Source organism: Episyrphus balteatus, chromosome 2 (assembly GCF_945859705.1).
Source record: "Episyrphus balteatus chromosome 2, idEpiBalt1.1, whole genome shotgun sequence".
In the NCBI taxonomy this organism is placed as follows: domain Eukaryota; kingdom Metazoa; phylum Arthropoda; class Insecta; order Diptera; family Syrphidae; genus Episyrphus; species Episyrphus balteatus.
The window spans coordinates 20,569,872-20,587,574 of record NC_079135.1 but is presented as its reverse complement, the minus strand read 5'-3'; the positions used below and the strand labels follow the sequence as shown (position 1 = coordinate 20,587,574).

At 34.4% G+C, this 17,703-nt stretch overlaps 1 protein-coding gene across 1 annotated transcript; it reads right to left on the bottom strand.

Moving 5' to 3' along the window:
* Positions 1-14: 14 nt before the first annotated feature.
* LOC129909057 (intraflagellar transport protein 172 homolog) lies at positions 15-15,781 on the bottom strand. Its single transcript, XM_055986000.1, has 13 exons — positions 15,652-15,781; positions 15,232-15,577; positions 7,690-7,976; positions 7,402-7,625; positions 6,891-7,349; positions 6,663-6,824; positions 6,402-6,600; positions 5,642-6,344; positions 5,055-5,582; positions 3,712-5,001; positions 842-1,140; positions 346-786; positions 15-290 (listed from the first exon to the last, which is right to left on the bottom strand). The coding sequence occupies exons 1-13, from the start codon at positions 15,688-15,690 to the stop codon at positions 42-44; spliced, it is 5,226 nt and encodes a 1,741-aa protein (XP_055841975.1). The 5' UTR covers positions 15,691-15,781; the 3' UTR covers positions 15-41.
* Between the last annotated feature and the right edge of the window lie 1,922 nt (positions 15,782-17,703).

Below are 17,703 nucleotides of genomic sequence, written 5' to 3'. Positions count from 1 at the left end.
CAAGAAAACAATAATTGTGTTCAAAATGTATGTCTTTATTTTCAATGCATTGCAAAATTTGCAGGACCACACCATTTTTCTGTAAAATCCAAAACATCCGGAATGCCACCGGTAGGTTGCATTTTCAAAGCCACACTAAATTTACTCCAAGTATCTCGATTTGATTGACGATTAGATGATTTAAATGTTACCGGCTGACGCCCACGAACCGGATAGGCACTCAAAACACATGGCACATCTGTGACACCTAAACTGGATTCATACATTCCACGATCATCGACTGGCAGCACCTATCAAAGAAATTGTTTATAAGGATCTTTTTTTGAGATTTTTTTTTCAACGAACCTGATCAACTTGTTGATCCATACTAACAGCCAAAACCCATTCACGAACTTCTTCGTGCAATTGGAGTTCATTTTTAAGATGTATTTCCTCTGGCAAAGGCACAGAGCTGGGGAAATCTGTCGCAGATAGATCCGAGTGATCTACCAGATTTCCCGAACCCTCTTCAATAGCATCGCAAACATCTAAATAATGATTAAGAATGACAAAGGCTTCTGATTCACGTCCAGCAGCACGAAGATCCATTCCAGCTTCAAGGAATCCTTTGTCGACTGGAATTACATCAGTGTAGCGCAACAATGCAACTGATATCCTCACAGCTATTGGCTGAAGGGAAGGTAATTGACGGCATGCAGCTCTTGTTGTGTAATAGTGAGCTATCAAAAGAAGTTGTTCAACGGTGTCAAGCATTTTCGATGCAGAAAATTCAGATGCTCGAAGGGTCTGCAACCAGTATTGGAAAAAGAAAGATTTATATGAATTAATGTATCGGACTGACCTGGGAAAGTTTAAATAGAAAATTCCTTAAGTCCTTCCACATTTCGGCAGCCACTTCCTCTTTCATGGCAAAGCAATCCAAAGCGATTCGGTTGTAAATATTAAAATTTGCCTCCAGTGGAGGTGTTCCATGGGTAAGGTATAAGGCTAGAGCTGCTGCAGCATCTCCCTCGCGAATTAACTGGGCAGCATATAAAGCCAAGTATTTGTGAAGAACCGGACTGCTAATGTTCTTAGCTTTGTCCAAACACCTTACCCATTGACCTTGATCGGCTAACATGTCCAAGGCACTCATGATATCTGAAATTAAGCATACATTTTCAAGAAGGGTTTTTTCATAAACGTCTGCCTAACTTAGACCTGTGTTATAAATGTGTTCATAAAGTCAAATCTGCGATCGTACTAACTTAAGTCCAACAGTAGTAACTGCTGCTCAAAAACGTCATTATGTCGTCAACGTTGTCGGACAGATTGCGTCTGGTCACAAAACGAGGTAATGCCATCAGATTTCTTGTATAAAAAGAAATTTTTAGAAAAAAATATTTGAAAATCGGTAGAGCCGTTAACAACGTTGTTAACGTTGCTATTCGTTACACGTGAAAGTCTAAACTAAGAAGCGTTTAAAAAGTGGTTAAAATTAAATTTAGACAATTTTTTTTTTTGAATTTCTAAAACAGACAGGAACAAAACTTTGCTATCGAAAGTTAGAGAAGTTTTTCAAAGCCAATTTGACATAGGGCTGTAAAAGTAACGACAAAATGAGTACCCGCATGTATACGTTACTTTTGATACTAGTACCCGCATCAATAATATCGTTACTCGTTACTTTCGTATGTTTCGCATTTTTCGCATATTTCGTATGTTTCGCATGTTTCGTTACTTTCGCATGCTTCGTGTGTTTCGTACATTTCGTATATTTCATGTATTTGGTACGTTTCGTATGTTTGGTATTTTAAGTATGTTTCGTACATTGGTATAAGCAAGGGTGTAAACATTTTTTTTTTTTGAAAAAACCAAAAACAATTTCTATAATCTAAGCTACATTTTAAGGTCATAAACATTTAAATTAGTTGCGGCATTCTCATGTAATAAGAGTTTAAAGGTAGCTATATTGAATTTTGTTCGTTTTTTTTTAATCAAACGTGGAAACTTTTTGATTTTTTTCCAAATTTTTAGACAAAACTTTGGTAATTTTTTGTTTATATTCTTTCAGTAATCTTATTACAATTCTTTAGAGACCTTCATTTCAAAAGTGCAACTCGTAGTTCTCGAAATATTAACATTTCAATACAACCATGTCGAACAATTTTTCATTTATTTTTTCTATTGAGAGTGATTTTCAAACCTCGTTTTCTCTGCCTTTTTTTTGTGTTGAAAATTTTTGCACCGAAAATAAACTAATTTTTAGAAAAACCAAAAAACTTTTGTACATTCTTAAGCTAAATATCAATACAATTAACACCAAGGCCATAAACAGATTGGTTGCGTCGTGGATATACATATTTCGGCCAAATAGATAAAATATAAAAACGTCTCTTTTGATATTTCTGTATAAATTATCGATAACACAATGAATATTGAACCTTGGCACTACTGTTTTAATCGAGACAAAAGTAAACTCCAGATAATTATCTGCAGTTAGCATTCTGACTATGGTTACGATATCGACACGAGATGCGAAATGCGACAAATTGAGTGTATCACTTCATTTCGTATCTCTTACATCGGATTTAGTATTGAAACTGGAATCGCGTCGTTACTCGTATGTTCCGTATCTCGTACGTTTCGTATGTTTCGTTACTTCAGTACCCAGTAACGAAACATACGAGTAACGATACTGTTTAGAAAGTAACGTTTCGTTACTCGTTACTGAAGTGAATACCCGCATTTTAGTAACGAATACATGCGATTTGCTACAGCTCTAATTTGACATGATTAAGAAAGGGAATCCTTTGATTCACGTGAATCGAATAGCAGAATATGAAAAAATTAAAAAAAAAATATTTAAAAATTACACACAAAAATTTTAATCAAAATCGTCAAAGTCGTTTTTGAAATAAAGAATCACCTAAAACTGTTAACTACCAAGTTTGACAAAAAAAAAAACGCTTTACAAGTTTAGGCTGTAGCTCGAGTTACGGACAGAGAGACAGACGGACAGACAGACAGAATTGTGGGACCCACTTTTTTTTGGCAATCTCCATCATCGTAATGTCATGTCTCATTGTTATCTGGAGTTCGATTTTTTTTTTCCGAATCCTAAACTTGCCTTATTCAATTCATTTTCCGAAAAATTTGGATTTTAATAATACCAAAAATTTCTAAATAATGAGATAATTGAGTTAAACATCGTATTAGGGTGGCTCTAAAAAATGTTATCTGCTACAGTTGAGTAGTATTGAGTATTTTCGCATTAGGGAGTTCAGAAAAACGCTATATTTTACATTTACTCTTGGAATTAAACCTACTATAACCAAAAAAAAAAAACGCACTTAACAAACTTTCTGTGCACTAAAACTCATTTTTTTTAAATCGCAAAAAAAAACTTCTTTGAACACCCTAATGAAAAATATTTTTGTTATCGATAATTTGTTTCAAATGTGAACCACGCGGTTTTATGTCATTCCACTATTAAAAGTGGAAGAAAGTTTTTTTTGTTTTTTTGTGCCACCCTAATGTAACACAGTTATTATTTTTTTTTGTGACATTTATGAACATTCAGAGTGCTGAAAATTGTACTAACTCAGGCCTGAAACAATTATTCTGCAGAATTGGTGTGGTCATTAATGCAACAAAGCAAAAAGACGATTGTAGGTACTAATGCAGACTTCCGACGTTTATGAAATCACCCGAAGTTAAGGTGCTTCTTACCAATATCAGCCAACTGTTCGACATTTCCTTCATTCTGCAGCCGTGATTTCTGCTGTTGTTCCACATAGGCAACCAATTCTGGATCGATTTCTTTAGCCAATCGTCTTGCCTTGGCCCATTGTTCAGATTTGATGAACACATCAACAGCTTCTTTAGGTAGATCCGAAGCTAGATATAACTGAGCAGCTGGTCCAATCTGGCGTATTTCCAGAAGTCTGGGACCAAGTTGATGAGCAATATGAGTTACATCTTTTCCATCTAAAAATTGATTACATATCTCTGCGGCGCGAACTAAAGCCCTTTCAACGGTTGGTTCATCAGCATTGGAGCTATTTATCTGCATTAAACATTCGGCAGCTTTTCGGAAATCTTCCCTTTTAGCAAATTCTGCAGCTTTATGAAGATAAGCTCTAGAATCGTCTCCAGATGTGGCACTTCTTCTTTGATCTTGAGCCTGCAAACGTTTGAGATCATTCAACGCCGATGGATGATGATCTTCGGCAATGCGAAGAGCTTCGTCAAACATTCCGTTATCTTTGTAATAATCGACTATTAAATCAGGACGTTGAGCTCTTAAAAGTAAAGCTTCATATTCGGCAAAGTTACGGGTTTCCAAAGCTGATGCAGCTTGATTTACCAAAACCTCATTAACAGCTTCAGGAAGGTGAGTTTCAGCAACACTTAAAGCTGCTTTCCAATCACCTGCATGGGTGTACATTAGAATAGCTTCTCGGGGCTTATTGGCTTTGATAAACTCAACTTCAGCTTCTTCGAATTTACCCTCATCTTCAAGAGACATTGCGATTTTCAGATGAACTTCATCGGTAGGTTTGCCTGATATACGACAAAGGTCCATAGCAAATTCAAATTGTCCTGAATCACAAGCAAATCCCAAAGCTGTGTCTAAAAGGCTCAGTTTGGTTAAGAGTCGAACAGCTCCTTCAACTGGCAAAGACTTTGCCCACATATAAGCCACTTGGTTACTAGCCCCGTCAGTTCCCTTTTGTTTAGCCACACGATAGCCATCTTCCCAGCGATTTGCTGTGCAATACATGTGAACAGCTGACTTCCAATCACCAGCAGCGATAAAATGAATTTCAGCATTTTTGAACTTTCCCTTGGTCTCTAGTTGACGAGCCAAGTGAAGATGGGTAGAGTCAACCAGTTCCTTGTGGAATTTCTCCACAAGACGAATCATAGAATCGTACAGTTCTCGTCGTTTATACATGGCAATTGCCAAATCCGGTTCATTGACAGCTAGAAGAACTTTTTCTGCATCTCGGTATTTTCCTAAAGACGAAAGCTTTCTCATATGATTAAAGCTAAAATTAATAGCGTCTTACCTTGTTCTTCGAGGTTCCTAGCCAAACTTACAAAAAGATCTCGCATTTCTTCAGAATTCAAATACTTCTCCCCAATCGAATAAGCTTTCTCCCATTTGCCATGTTTATTCAGCAGTTCTATGGCTTCTTTAAAAAGATTTGCACGAACTAAAAGATCTTCAGCGCCCTCTAGATCTCCAGCAAAGGCTAAATGCTTCGAAAGATCCAAAGCATACTTTTGAATTTCTTCTGGTTCGTCTAAAACTTTGGCTATTTGAACAGCTTTTCTCCATTGTTTTGCACCAACAGCTGCGTCAAGTGCCTTTCGGGTAGCTCCAGCTTCGATATAATGATTGATAGAAGCATCTAGTTGCTTTTTGGAAACTAACCAATCTCCCCATTCTTCTTCAAGGCTAGTTACTTCATCTGGAGCGACTTGTCGAGCGAGTTCGAGAGCCCTTGCATAGGCACTTCCCTTGCGGAAAAGTGTTAAGGCAGCTTCAGGGTTTGAGAGCTTGTAAGCTATGTCACCAGCCATTTCATAGAGTTCTGTAAAAAAAATCATTAAAAAGGTTTAAGTCTTTGTTAAAGTAAAGTGAAGTTTTTACCACAATTAACCAATCCTTCGGTGACCTTACGCATCATTCCCTCGTTTTCTAACAGATATGAGGTTTTCAAGGCAAGTCTTGCTGCTCTGGCGGGTTTATTTGCCTTCAGATAAAGGGTCATAGCTTTTTCGACTTCACCCTGTTCTTCCAAGACCTGTCCCGCTTTTTCTTCCTGACCAGAAGACAGTAGAAAGCTCATTTGGTCTTCCTTGAGCTGTGTTAATAACGGGTAACCCCTTCGCTCAGCCAGATTAATAGCTTCATCCCACATTCGAAGCAGTTTATACATTTGCAAAGCTGATTCAATGTCACCCTGCTCCAAGTAAATTCGCTCTGCAGTCCTAAGGTCTGAATTGAGCAGAGCTAACTTTGCCCTCACCTCAGGACACATAATTCCTGGACCCATAGATTCCTCGTACTTATCTGCAGCGGCAATCATTTCTTGTAAATAGAAAGCCTTCGAAACGTTACCTAAGGCAGCATAACAACGTTGAGCGACCCGTAAATTCCCGTCTTCTAAAGAAATTATAGCTAAATTATGCCACATAGCTTTTGCAGCCGGCTTATCTCCCAAGGTCTCGAGAAATTGTACAGCTCTCCCGAAATCACTATCATTTACAGCTGTTCCAAATTCAACTAGTCCCTCGTCTAGTTGATAAGTATGCTCAGTTGGACCTTCTTGAGTGCGAACCATTGTACGGCCCTGAGATTGAAAAGATCGTAAAAAAACCAAAGTTACCCTAAATTTTTTTGGACCTACCCCTTCTCTTATGACTTCTAGGACATCTCCTCGAATAGACATCATAGTCACATGCTCTGGGAGATCTATGTTATACCAAATTGCCAAATTATTGTTACTCTGAGCCACAACAACATCACTCTGAGGGACCCACTGAACGAAGGATATATTTCCGAGTAAGGTCTGCTTTTTTCCAGCATAAATATCAGCCAACATGAGCCTATTGAATGTAACGGTTAATATAAAAGAGAACTACAAATATTCAAACAGATTTATAAAGACCTCAATTTCTTGTCCCGAAAAAGAAGCTTATGAGCCGTTTCACTCAACTCAATCCAATCGATCTTCGAATCATGAGTGACTTGAGTTATAACTGTTTTAGAAATAAGGTCCACAACGCAGATTGTTTTAGCGTCCAGCAAAAAGGCTAATTTTTTGTTATCTCTGAAAATAAGTTCATATAGTAATTGAGTGAAAATTGAGTGAAAATAGAAAAAAAAACTCAATTACCTTGAGTTTCCTCTTTCATTCAATCGAACTGAAATCACATGAGGATTGACAAATTCAGTCCTAACTGATCCCAATATTTGATTTTCTCCATATTCCACTAAAGATAGCTCTCCCACATTGAAAATCAAACAAACTGTTGGATTCTCAAAATAAAACCGCTCATGGCGCCCGGTTACTGACCAAGATACCTCACTCACCAGATTTCGAGTGAGATCACTCAAAATCAATGAATCTTCAGTCCTAGCTACTAGAAAATTATCCTTTCCCATAATTCTGACATCGTCTATCTCAAGACCAAGAGTCGATTCGATGGTCATTTGTTCACTAGGTTCCTGAATAGATTTGACTAAAAGCTGACTTGGAGCAACGAAAATGAGTTCGAATTTATCCTGCCATACAGTTCGTTTTAGAACTGATTCGAACATAATTACGGCTCCTGTTACTGAGCCCATGGCTAATCTGAATTTTTAAAAATCATTAAAAAAGTTTTTAAACCTTAAAGTTTTCAAACCTTGCTCCATCTTTTCGCCACAAGATCGATGTAACAGTATAAAAGTAGTCGATTTCTTTATTAGCAGTTTCACTCCAAGCTTGTAAACGGGGACTCCATGTAAAAATTCGAATTCTATCAAAACTTCCAAAAGCAACAGCTTGACCATTGGGACTGCAAGCAGCTACCGTGAATTCACGTTCACCTTCACTTCGAGAATAGTCAAATGTACGGACTTGACGACCCTTTTCAACAAATGAAAATAAAAATTTGTTAAAAAGTTTAAGAAAAGTTGATGTAGTTTTTTACTTGAGAGTCATAGAAAATAATTCGTTGATCACAACCTCCAGCACAGAAACCACCTTGAGGCCAACCCAAGGCAAAAGGTGGAACAGTGTGTTGAACTAATCTTCCCGAAGATTCGGCATTACCTTCGGTTAAGAAAAACCGAATTATTGTACCGTCATTATGTCCAGAGAGAAAACCTGTTCCTTTGGTGTTTGGAGCAAATGCAATGGTCATACTTTCGGCACTATAGAGGCTTTGAGATTTGTTTGTTTTGCAGTGAAGAGCACGTACTTTTCCATCTTCAAGGCCTGCAAGTAAAAATTGAACAAGAAATAACATTTTTAAATTCATAATTCTACACAAAACAATGGACACGTTTACTCTGAACAACTTCCATGACCAAAGCTGTATGTGTTAAATGGTTGCATACAACTAAAAGTGTGCACTTTTAGATATAAAAAATTAATTTTAAAAGACACAGTAGTTAGTGCATTTTCTTCATTTCTGTTTTGTGGCCCTGAAAAGACGAAAAGGGTCCAGTTTTTTTTCAAAAAGGACTCTATAAAAAAAGTAATCGGCAACGCTGCTTTCGGGTGGAGTTAAACATATGTAATAGTTCACTAAGCTCAACAAATAAATTACTGTTTCAAATGTTGTATCTTCCTCTTTACTTGCTCTATAGTATTGGCATGCGCGTAGGAAGGGGGGGTCCTGGGTGGGCCAGGCCCACCCTAGAAAATCCATGGCCCACTCTAGAAAAATTGACAGTACTATGGAACTTTTAAGCCAGAACTGTAATTGGAGGAAGCAGTCGGAAGCTTATGTCAAATTCACGTTTTTTTTGTTGTTTTCTTTGTCTTTTTGATAAGTTTTCATCCGTCGAGTGCGGTTGCGAGCACTGTTGCCGTCCGTTTTATGTTCATCCGACAATTCTAGTTCTGGCTTTAGTCTGGTATTAGCTCCCACTGACAGTTTTTTTTCATAATATCGCTTGCTGAGAATTATAAGGTTGTTTGCTATAGTATAAGTACATACCTCGTTTATATGAGCAGACTCAGGGCGAGTTGTACAAACGTGGTTCAGCTTCGGATCAGGAATTTAACTCGCCGATTTCGGCGGATGAGCAGTGGATCAACTTTATTTAATTTATTTAAAGAATGGATCTAGCTATTTCAACCTATATGGACCTAGAACCAGTGCTAAAAGTCAAATTTACCACCGAATTCAGAAGATAAAAGTTGCTGAACCATGGATTTAATATTTGTACAACTGGCCCTCAAAGGCCGGATTCAATAATTAGCTTTTTCAACTTAAAATTTTGGCACAAGACTTTATTTTGATATTTAGGCCGTGTGTGAATCGGGTAAAATATTTAGACGAGAATACATTTTTGACACTTTTGAGGTGAAAAGATAATTTCAGTTGTCAAAATAAACATTATGAGTGTGTATTAGGGAAAATTAATATTTTTCAATATACATACATATTTTATTTTATTGATGATGAAAAAAATTGTTAGTGAATGGCAACACAAAAATAAAATTCACAGGAAAATGTGTGTTGGAAGCTTATGTTAATATTTATAAATTAATTTGACATCATTAATTCTTTTGTTTTGCAGAAAAAAAAAATATATCTACGTTAAAAATTTATTCAAATTCACACAGGTAAATTAAGCCAAAGATAATTTTTTTGCTAACCAGACATTCAAATTTCTTAACCTAACCCAATGCCCAAAATTTAATTTCCTACATTTCGGCTTAGGTTTCAAGAGCACCTTAAGTAAAAATATAAAGCAAATAAAATTGACAGCTTGGTAAGGTCAGTTTTTAAAGCCAATCGCTGTCATATATTTTGAATGAATTCAACATGTGTGTCCATCAAAATAAAAGTGCTGTAACTCCATCCAATTGCATTTCGAGATAACAAGCTTTTAAAAAAAGGAATTCCATATACCTAACACCACACAATATAAAAACAAAAAACAGTAACTATCAAAGATATATTGCGTAATTGGAGTTGATTCCTCTTTATATTGAATGATATTAACAAAATACGATACCATTAATCAAAAAACACCTTTTTTCAAAAAAATTGAGTTACACAACCATTATTTTTGACAAATTTTAAGTTATTTAAAACAATAGAGCTTGGCGAATAATTTGCCATTGTAGGGAGCAAAGTAAAAACAAAATGCATGGCTTCAGGTGGACGATATCATCTGGCCCACCCTAGACAAAATCTCTAGCTACGCCCATGAGTATTGGTTTCATTTAAAAAAAATTGAGGTTTTGATCAAAACTATCATTACGATGATGGAGAGTTTAAAAAAAGTGAGTTTCGTCATGAACTCCGTCGGTCTGTGTGTTGGTACGTCTATGCGTCCATCTCTACATGAAGCTGCAGCCTAAACGGGTGAACGGATTTTCTAGAAATTTGGTACAGATGATTTTTTCGTTATTTTCAAGGTTGATTTTTGTTTTGTTCTTTCATATTTTACCTTTAACTTGTACCTCCCATACCAATGTTTCGATTTATTGTATAGGGGGAAGTGGTCACCCTTCGTACACGGTCATCCTTCGTACAGTGAGCATAAAACAAAAACTAAACGGTATTCAAACACGTGCTTACTAGTGTGCATAGACATAGTAGACGCTGAGCTGTTAGATAAATTTTGAATCCTAAGTGCAACGGATTCGGTCGCCAAAAGACTTTTAGTGTTTTTTAGTGCAGTAATGAAGAATTGCTGATTAAAGTGTTAAATTTGTGTTTTAATTATAAATATTGCAAAATCTCAGTACATTTTTTCAAAAATCGATTTTTCTGCATTATGTACATCTTGGGGATCATTCGTACAGTCAAACATGGGCACATTCGTACGCATACGTATGCCCGCCAGTAAATTTTCTTGAGCAGATAACAATCAAAACACGGAGTAAAAGTTTTATTGAAATGAAATTTAAACCTCTATAATACATTTTTCGCATTCTATAGTAAATTAAGGTTGGTATTTTTATATATGTAAATAATAATTTGTTTCAGAATCATCGAATCGCGAAAAATTAAGTTTTTTATTTGTTTTTGTTTTTTTCTGAGTCAAGTTCAATTAATTAACAAATCAAAAGTTAGTCAAATTAACGTTTTAACTATCCTGTACGAAGGTACCCCACGGGTGGGGAGGATTCGTACAAAAATCTAATCCCAGTAAAATGGCTATAACTATTTAAGCCTTTGACTTAGAAGTGTCAAATTTTTTTGTAAAGTGTAATAATATAATTCAATTTTAAAGTTCAAGTGACCTCAACTCCAAATTTATAAAGCGTTTCGCCCAGGCACGACAGTGGGCTCATCAGTTAGATCTGTCGTACCCTTACTAAGACGCCTTATTTTGGTCGATGTTTACCGACACTATATAAAACTCACAGCATGAATATACTGTGAATTCTAATATTCAAAGGGAATTTGTTTAAATTCAGACCTTAGAAAAATGTATGCCCGTGGTCAGGCTGATATAATAACGAAGAAAAAAATAACAAAAATAATAAAAATTATTTAAATTATTTCTATTTTAAGTGGAGCGATTGAATATAATTCAATTTTAAAGTTCAAGTGACCTCAACTCCAAATTTATAAAGGGTTTCGCCCAGGCACGACAGTGGGCTCATCAGTTAGATCTGTCGTACCCTTACTAAGACGCCTTATTTTGGTCGATGTTTACCGACACTATATAAAACTCACAGCATGAATATACTGTGAATTCTAATATTCAAAGGGAATTTGTTTAAATTCAGACCACGGGCATACATTTTTCTAAGGTCTGAATTTAAACAAATTCCCTTTGAATATTAGAATTCACAGTATATTCATGCTGTGAGTTTTATATAGTGTCGGTAAACATCGACCAAAATAAGGCGTCTTAGTAAGGGTACGACAGATCTAACTGATGAGCCCACTGTCGTGCCTGGGCGAAACGCTTTATAAATTTGGAGTTGAGGTCACTTGAACTTTAAAATTGAATTATATTCAATCGCTCCACTTAAAATAGAAATAATTTAAATAATTTTTATTATTTTTGTTATTTTTTTCTTCGTTATTATATCAGCCTGACCACGGGCATACATTTTTCTAAGGTCTGAATTTAAACAAATTCCCTTTGAATATTAGAATTCACAGTATATTCATGCTGTGAGTTTTATATAGTGTCGGTAAACATCGACCAAAATAAGGCGTCTTAGTAAGGGTACGACAGATCTAACTGATGAGCCCACTGTCGTGCCTGGGCGAAACGCTTTATAAATTTGGAGTTGAGGTCACTTGAACTTTAAAATTGAATTATATTCAATCGCTCCACTTAAAATAGAAATAATTTAAATAATTTTTATTATTTTTGTTATTTTTTTCTTCGTTATTATATCAGCCTGACCACGGGCATACATTTTTCTAAGGTCTGAATTTAAACAAATTCCCTTTGAATATTAGAATTCACAGTATATTCATGCTGTGAGTTTTATATAGTGTCGGTAAACATCGACCAAAATAAGGCGTCTTAGTAAGGGTACGACAGATCTAACTGATGAGCCCACTGTCGTGCCTGGGCGAAACCCTTTATAAATTTGGAGTTGAGGTCACTTGAACTTTAAAATTGAATTATATTCAATCGCTCCACTTAAAATAGAAATAATTTAAATAATTTTTATTATTTTTGTTATTTTTTTCTTCGTTATTATATCAGCCTGACCACGGGCATACATTTTTCTAAGGTCTGAATTTAAACAAATTCCCTTTGAATATTAGAATTCACAGTATATTCATGCTGTGAGTTTTATATAGTGTCGGTAAACATCGACCAAAATAAGGCGTCTTAGTAAGGGTACCACAGATCTAACTGATGAGCCCACTGTCGTGCCTGGGCGAAACGCTTTATAAATTTGGAGTTGAGGTCACTTGAACTTTAAAATTGAATTATATTCAATCGCTCCACTTAAAATAGAAATAATTTAAATAATTTTTATTATTTTTGTTATTTTTTTCTTCGTTATTGTAATAATATATGTTCATATTACAAATAAAGTCCATTTTCTCGAAGCTGGAGTGAGTAAATAAATAACTAAAAAAAAATAAGTAAAAACTGTACGAAGGGTGACCACTTCCCCCTATTGCTCGCAAAAACAACTCCAACCATTTCGATAAAATTTGGTGTGATTAAATGTCCAAGATATTCTAACAAAACTGCATTTTTAGTTTTTCTCAAAAAATTCGGGCAGTCGAATTACAGTAAGATATTTCTTGTCATTCTTAATGATTTTGCTCACTAAAATTTCCAAAAAAAAATTAGACAAAATGAAAAAAATGCACGACTTGAGTGGCACGTACTTGCTTTTGCAGTTCAAAGCACTTTTATGTAAGTTTACTTGTAGATTTTAAGAGCTGGCTCTATATAAATAAAATAAAATGCACTACTGGGTCGCACGAACTTGCTCTTAGAGTTCAGGTTGCTTACATTTTTAAGACTTTTTATATAGAAATTTGGAAAATGTAGGTACATACTACATAGGTACAGAAAAAAAAAATAAAGTTCGTTTTTTTAAAAAATAATATAAAATCTGAAATCAAATTGCCCCCCAAAGCAAGTATGCAGTTTTGATTGATATATTAAGATGCATTTTTAGAAAAAAAATTTTCAAAATCGTTAGAGCCGTTTTTTAAAAAACTAATTTTTTATAAATAATTTTTTGGAAAATAAGTTTTAAAATAAAATTGGTATGCCATTTTCTAGAAATCACTAATCAATATCTACACACAAAATTTCAAAAGAATTCAATGTCCCGTTTTCGAAAATTTGATTTAAAAAAAATAAATTTTCAAAATTTTTTTAAAAATCCAAAAATTATTTTTTTCAAAATTTTATTATTGGCTTATATTTAAATTATGTATATGCTACTTCATAATCGGATTTGAAAAAAACGGTTCTATGGCAGGTACCGTTTATAATGATTTTCAAAAAAATTTTTTTTCATTAAAAGATAACCCTTGTCTTAAAACTATTATTTGAATTTTTTATACAAAACCGTTTGAGCCGTTTTTGAGCAATTTCAACTTTACTAAAATCGGTATATGACAAGTACCGATATTTTTGGTCCAAAAAAATTAATTCCAAAATCCCCTCTGGAGAGTCTCCAAAAAATGCTACATACCAAGTTTGAAGTCAATCGGCCCATCCGTTTAGGCTGTAGCTCCCTATACAGACAGACTGACAGACAGACAGACAGACGGACTTCCGGGACCCACTTTTTTGGCATTCTCTACCATTGTAATGTCATGAAAAATGTTATCTCAACTTTTTTTTTTGTACGAATGCATAACTTGACATATAGTACCTATATCGCAAGTATAAATTGATATTGGGGAAGAGTCGACATTTTTAATTTGACTTTTTTGGAAAAAATAAAAATGCAGTTTTATTGCAATAGCTAGAATATTACGTCTGCAAAGTTTAATCAAAATCGTTAGAGCCGTTTTCGAGATATTTGAAATTGAAAAATTTGTATGGGAATTAAACTTTCTAAGGCCCAATTTATTCACTCTCCATTATATTTAAAGATCCCATTAAAAATAATAAATCTGTCAAATCACATACAAATTTTAAAATTTCCCTATTTTAATGGAGACTTTATATTTAATGGATTGTGAATAAATTAAGCCTAAGCGAGATATAAAAAAAAAAAACAAAAAAAAAACAACTTTCAGAATTCCATTAAATCAGTACTAAATTTGAAGAAAATCCAGCCACCCGTTTAGGCTGTGGAAATGTTTACAGATGGACGGACAGACGGACGGACGGACGAAAATGTGAGACCCACTTTTTCGGACTCCTCCATCATCGTGATGTTGGTTTTGATTAAAACCAAAAATTTTTAAAAAATAAAAAAAAACCTTCTTGCCATATAATGACTATAGAGAAGCTCTACAAGACTCAATTGGTTTCATTTATTGTTATTGCGGCAGTGGTAACAAGTCATTTTAGGAAGCTTACACTTAACCGGTCACTGGGGTGTATGCGTATTTTTTTGTCTTAGTCAAATTTCTATTGTTTCGTACTTGTCAATGATAATGAAATAACGCCCTGGCAGCTGATTTCTTAAGCGAGAGGTAACTTATTTATACTAAAATCCAAATCCAAAAAACAAAAAGGTCCATTTTAAGCGATAACAAACATGTATAGCTGCTAGCTTATATCGGCGCCGATTCTGAGAAAAAGAGCAAAAAATGTGGCTTGAATGGTGATGATTGAGCCAAAAAAAAGTTAGCATTACAACAGTTCATTGTTCTTTGAGTCCGACTAAACTAACAGCAGACGAAAAGTCTGTAGTGTAGAGAGGATCTTTATTTACACCAAAGGCGGAAGTGTATTAGTATATCCTGCCCATATGGGATTTAAGAGATCAAAAAAACTAATTTATCACTTCCAAATCTCAATTGTCAGCAAAAAAAAAAAAAAAAACAAATAAAAAAATAATTTTTTCCCAATAAGCAACAAAACAAATAAATTCCAAACAAACAAACCTGCAATAATTGCCCCCGTAGACAACCAAATCAACGCTGTAACTGCTGACGATTGTGGAAATTTATTACAAATAACCTTCTTATCATTCCATGCTTCACCCAATTTATACACAAATACAATATTATCACTTTGTCCAACTGCCAATTTAGTTGAATCCGGACTAAATGCTAATCCTCTAATTACGTACGATGTCTTGCCATTTGTCGGATTACTTGGCTTAGTTGAAAATTTATCTCTTCTTTCTCCAGATTCATCAAATATAAGAACATGCCTGTCAGCGGTAGCAACGGCAAATTTTTGATGATTTGGTGACCAAGTTAAACCGGCAATACGATTTAAATATTCCTATGGGATGGAAAATTTTTTTATTAAACAATTTTTATGATCCTTAAAGAAAGGACATCAATTTTTATTATTACCTGTCCTTCGATGAGGGTTTTTAAAAACTTTAACTGCATTTTTATAACTTTTTCCTACTTCGACATTTTTTCGAATAAAATAAAAAAGACATTTCGTTTTGTTTGGGTTTTGTTTTCTGTCAAGGGTTGCCATAGTTTTTAAAGCAATAAACTTATTTGAGTTTTCTCTCAAATTAAAGAGAAATAAAGGATAAGGGGTATAAACAGTTAGAATCGGAAAATTCTGTTAATAAATCTTTCTCTCAGAGAAGTCATATAAAATTACTCTCTCCTTTCTCAGAGAAATTATATTCACCACTCTCACCCGGGTGTTGTGTGGGGGATTGATTTTGCGTGTAGATAAATCTATGGTCGCTATAAGGATGGGCAAAAGGACTCATACTCATACTCCTTTTTGATATGAGAACCCAGCTACAGGTATGGGGTTCATGATTGTGTCCACATACAGTGAATCCATCCCACAGGATGTTGTGGGTACCTACATCCGATGAAGATGTGAAGGGTGACACATAGTGTCTGCTTTCATTTATGTTCGTCGGGTAAAGGACATTATATTGGCTTGACACATGTGTGTGTGTGTGTGTGTGTTATTTTTTTCGTATTCCCTCGGTAAGGATTTTCTATATGTACCCAGTACATACATATATTAAAGGTACACACACATTTTGTTAATAAAGGCTTTTTGTTCTTTTTCGGAATAGATGTGAAATTTGAGATGACATCTTTATCGCCTGCTAAAATGTCCTTTAACTCATTAGCATGCATTTCTAATTGAGAAGTTCCATGAAGTGAAAATGATTGCGTAGTATGGTTAAAAGGACGAGAGGCATGGAGGATGTCGGTCGTCTTGTGTGCAAACACAATTATCTGAATGCAAATAATTGTTAATGTCGATGGCAAGTTTATGATTTCTATTTGGCATTAAATTTATGCAGGTACAGGTACGGTACAAGCTTTATTTAAATGAGAGGTTTTGAATTATGTATAGAGTAGAGATGATGCCTAGAAGGCAATTATGTTTCTTTTCATGCGGAAAGGTATATCGGGTCAAGGTGTTTTTTTTTTTTTTTTGTTTTATTAAGAGTGTCATACATATGTATATAGTTAGGTAACTACTTTCGATAATAATAATTTTTTTGGGCGGATTCATGTACATAGAGATAGAGAAATGTTTTTGAAAATAGGTAAATACCACCTCTACTGAGTAAAAAAAAAAAAAAAAATAGCAAATAATACAAATTTTATTCCCAACTCCTTATATTTCTATCTGCTTACCTCGAACACGGTGGATGGTGAAAATTGTATATAAATGAAATGAGAAGTGGGATAAGACCTGTTGGATTAACAAAAGAGCGACATTTTTTTTTGTTCTGGAGATAAAAATGAGTTAGTGGGTGGATATTGGTTAAACCTATTAAAACAGTGTTTGTATTTTCTTGCAACAAAAATTCTTTCAAATCTCTTAATTCTGCGTTTTATTTAACGAACAGAGAATATCTGAATGTTACATTTATGTTAAATTTATGTAAGTAACATGCATGTTAGTAAAATTTATCTAATTGATAACTATGTTAACAATATCTATGTTATGAAAATAACATAACTGAAAAACGGTTCTCTTTTAACCAGAAATTTTAGTTACACAAATCTGTTTTGATAACAGTTCATTATTGTTTTAGAACTGTTCAAAATAACATTTTACAAGGTTAAGTTTTGCAATAGAGGGCGCTAAGAACACTGTTATAGAAATTATCATATTATGGTGAATTGACGGGAAATGGTGAAATAAGAGAAATGGTAAAACAAAGGAAGAATGTTTCGTTAAAACAGTTTCATTGTCAAATAATTATAGATAGAAAAATAATCTCAGAATACAACCATATTTCGTATTTTATAGCGACATCTAGTGGTGTTTTTATTTTTGCAACAAAAAAAAATTATATTATTAATTATTTAGTTCTTAATTTATGCAGATTTAAGAGAGATTTTAAATATTTATATTATGAATAAAAAGAAAAGTAGAATTTTAATGTTATTTGTTAGATCTAAAAA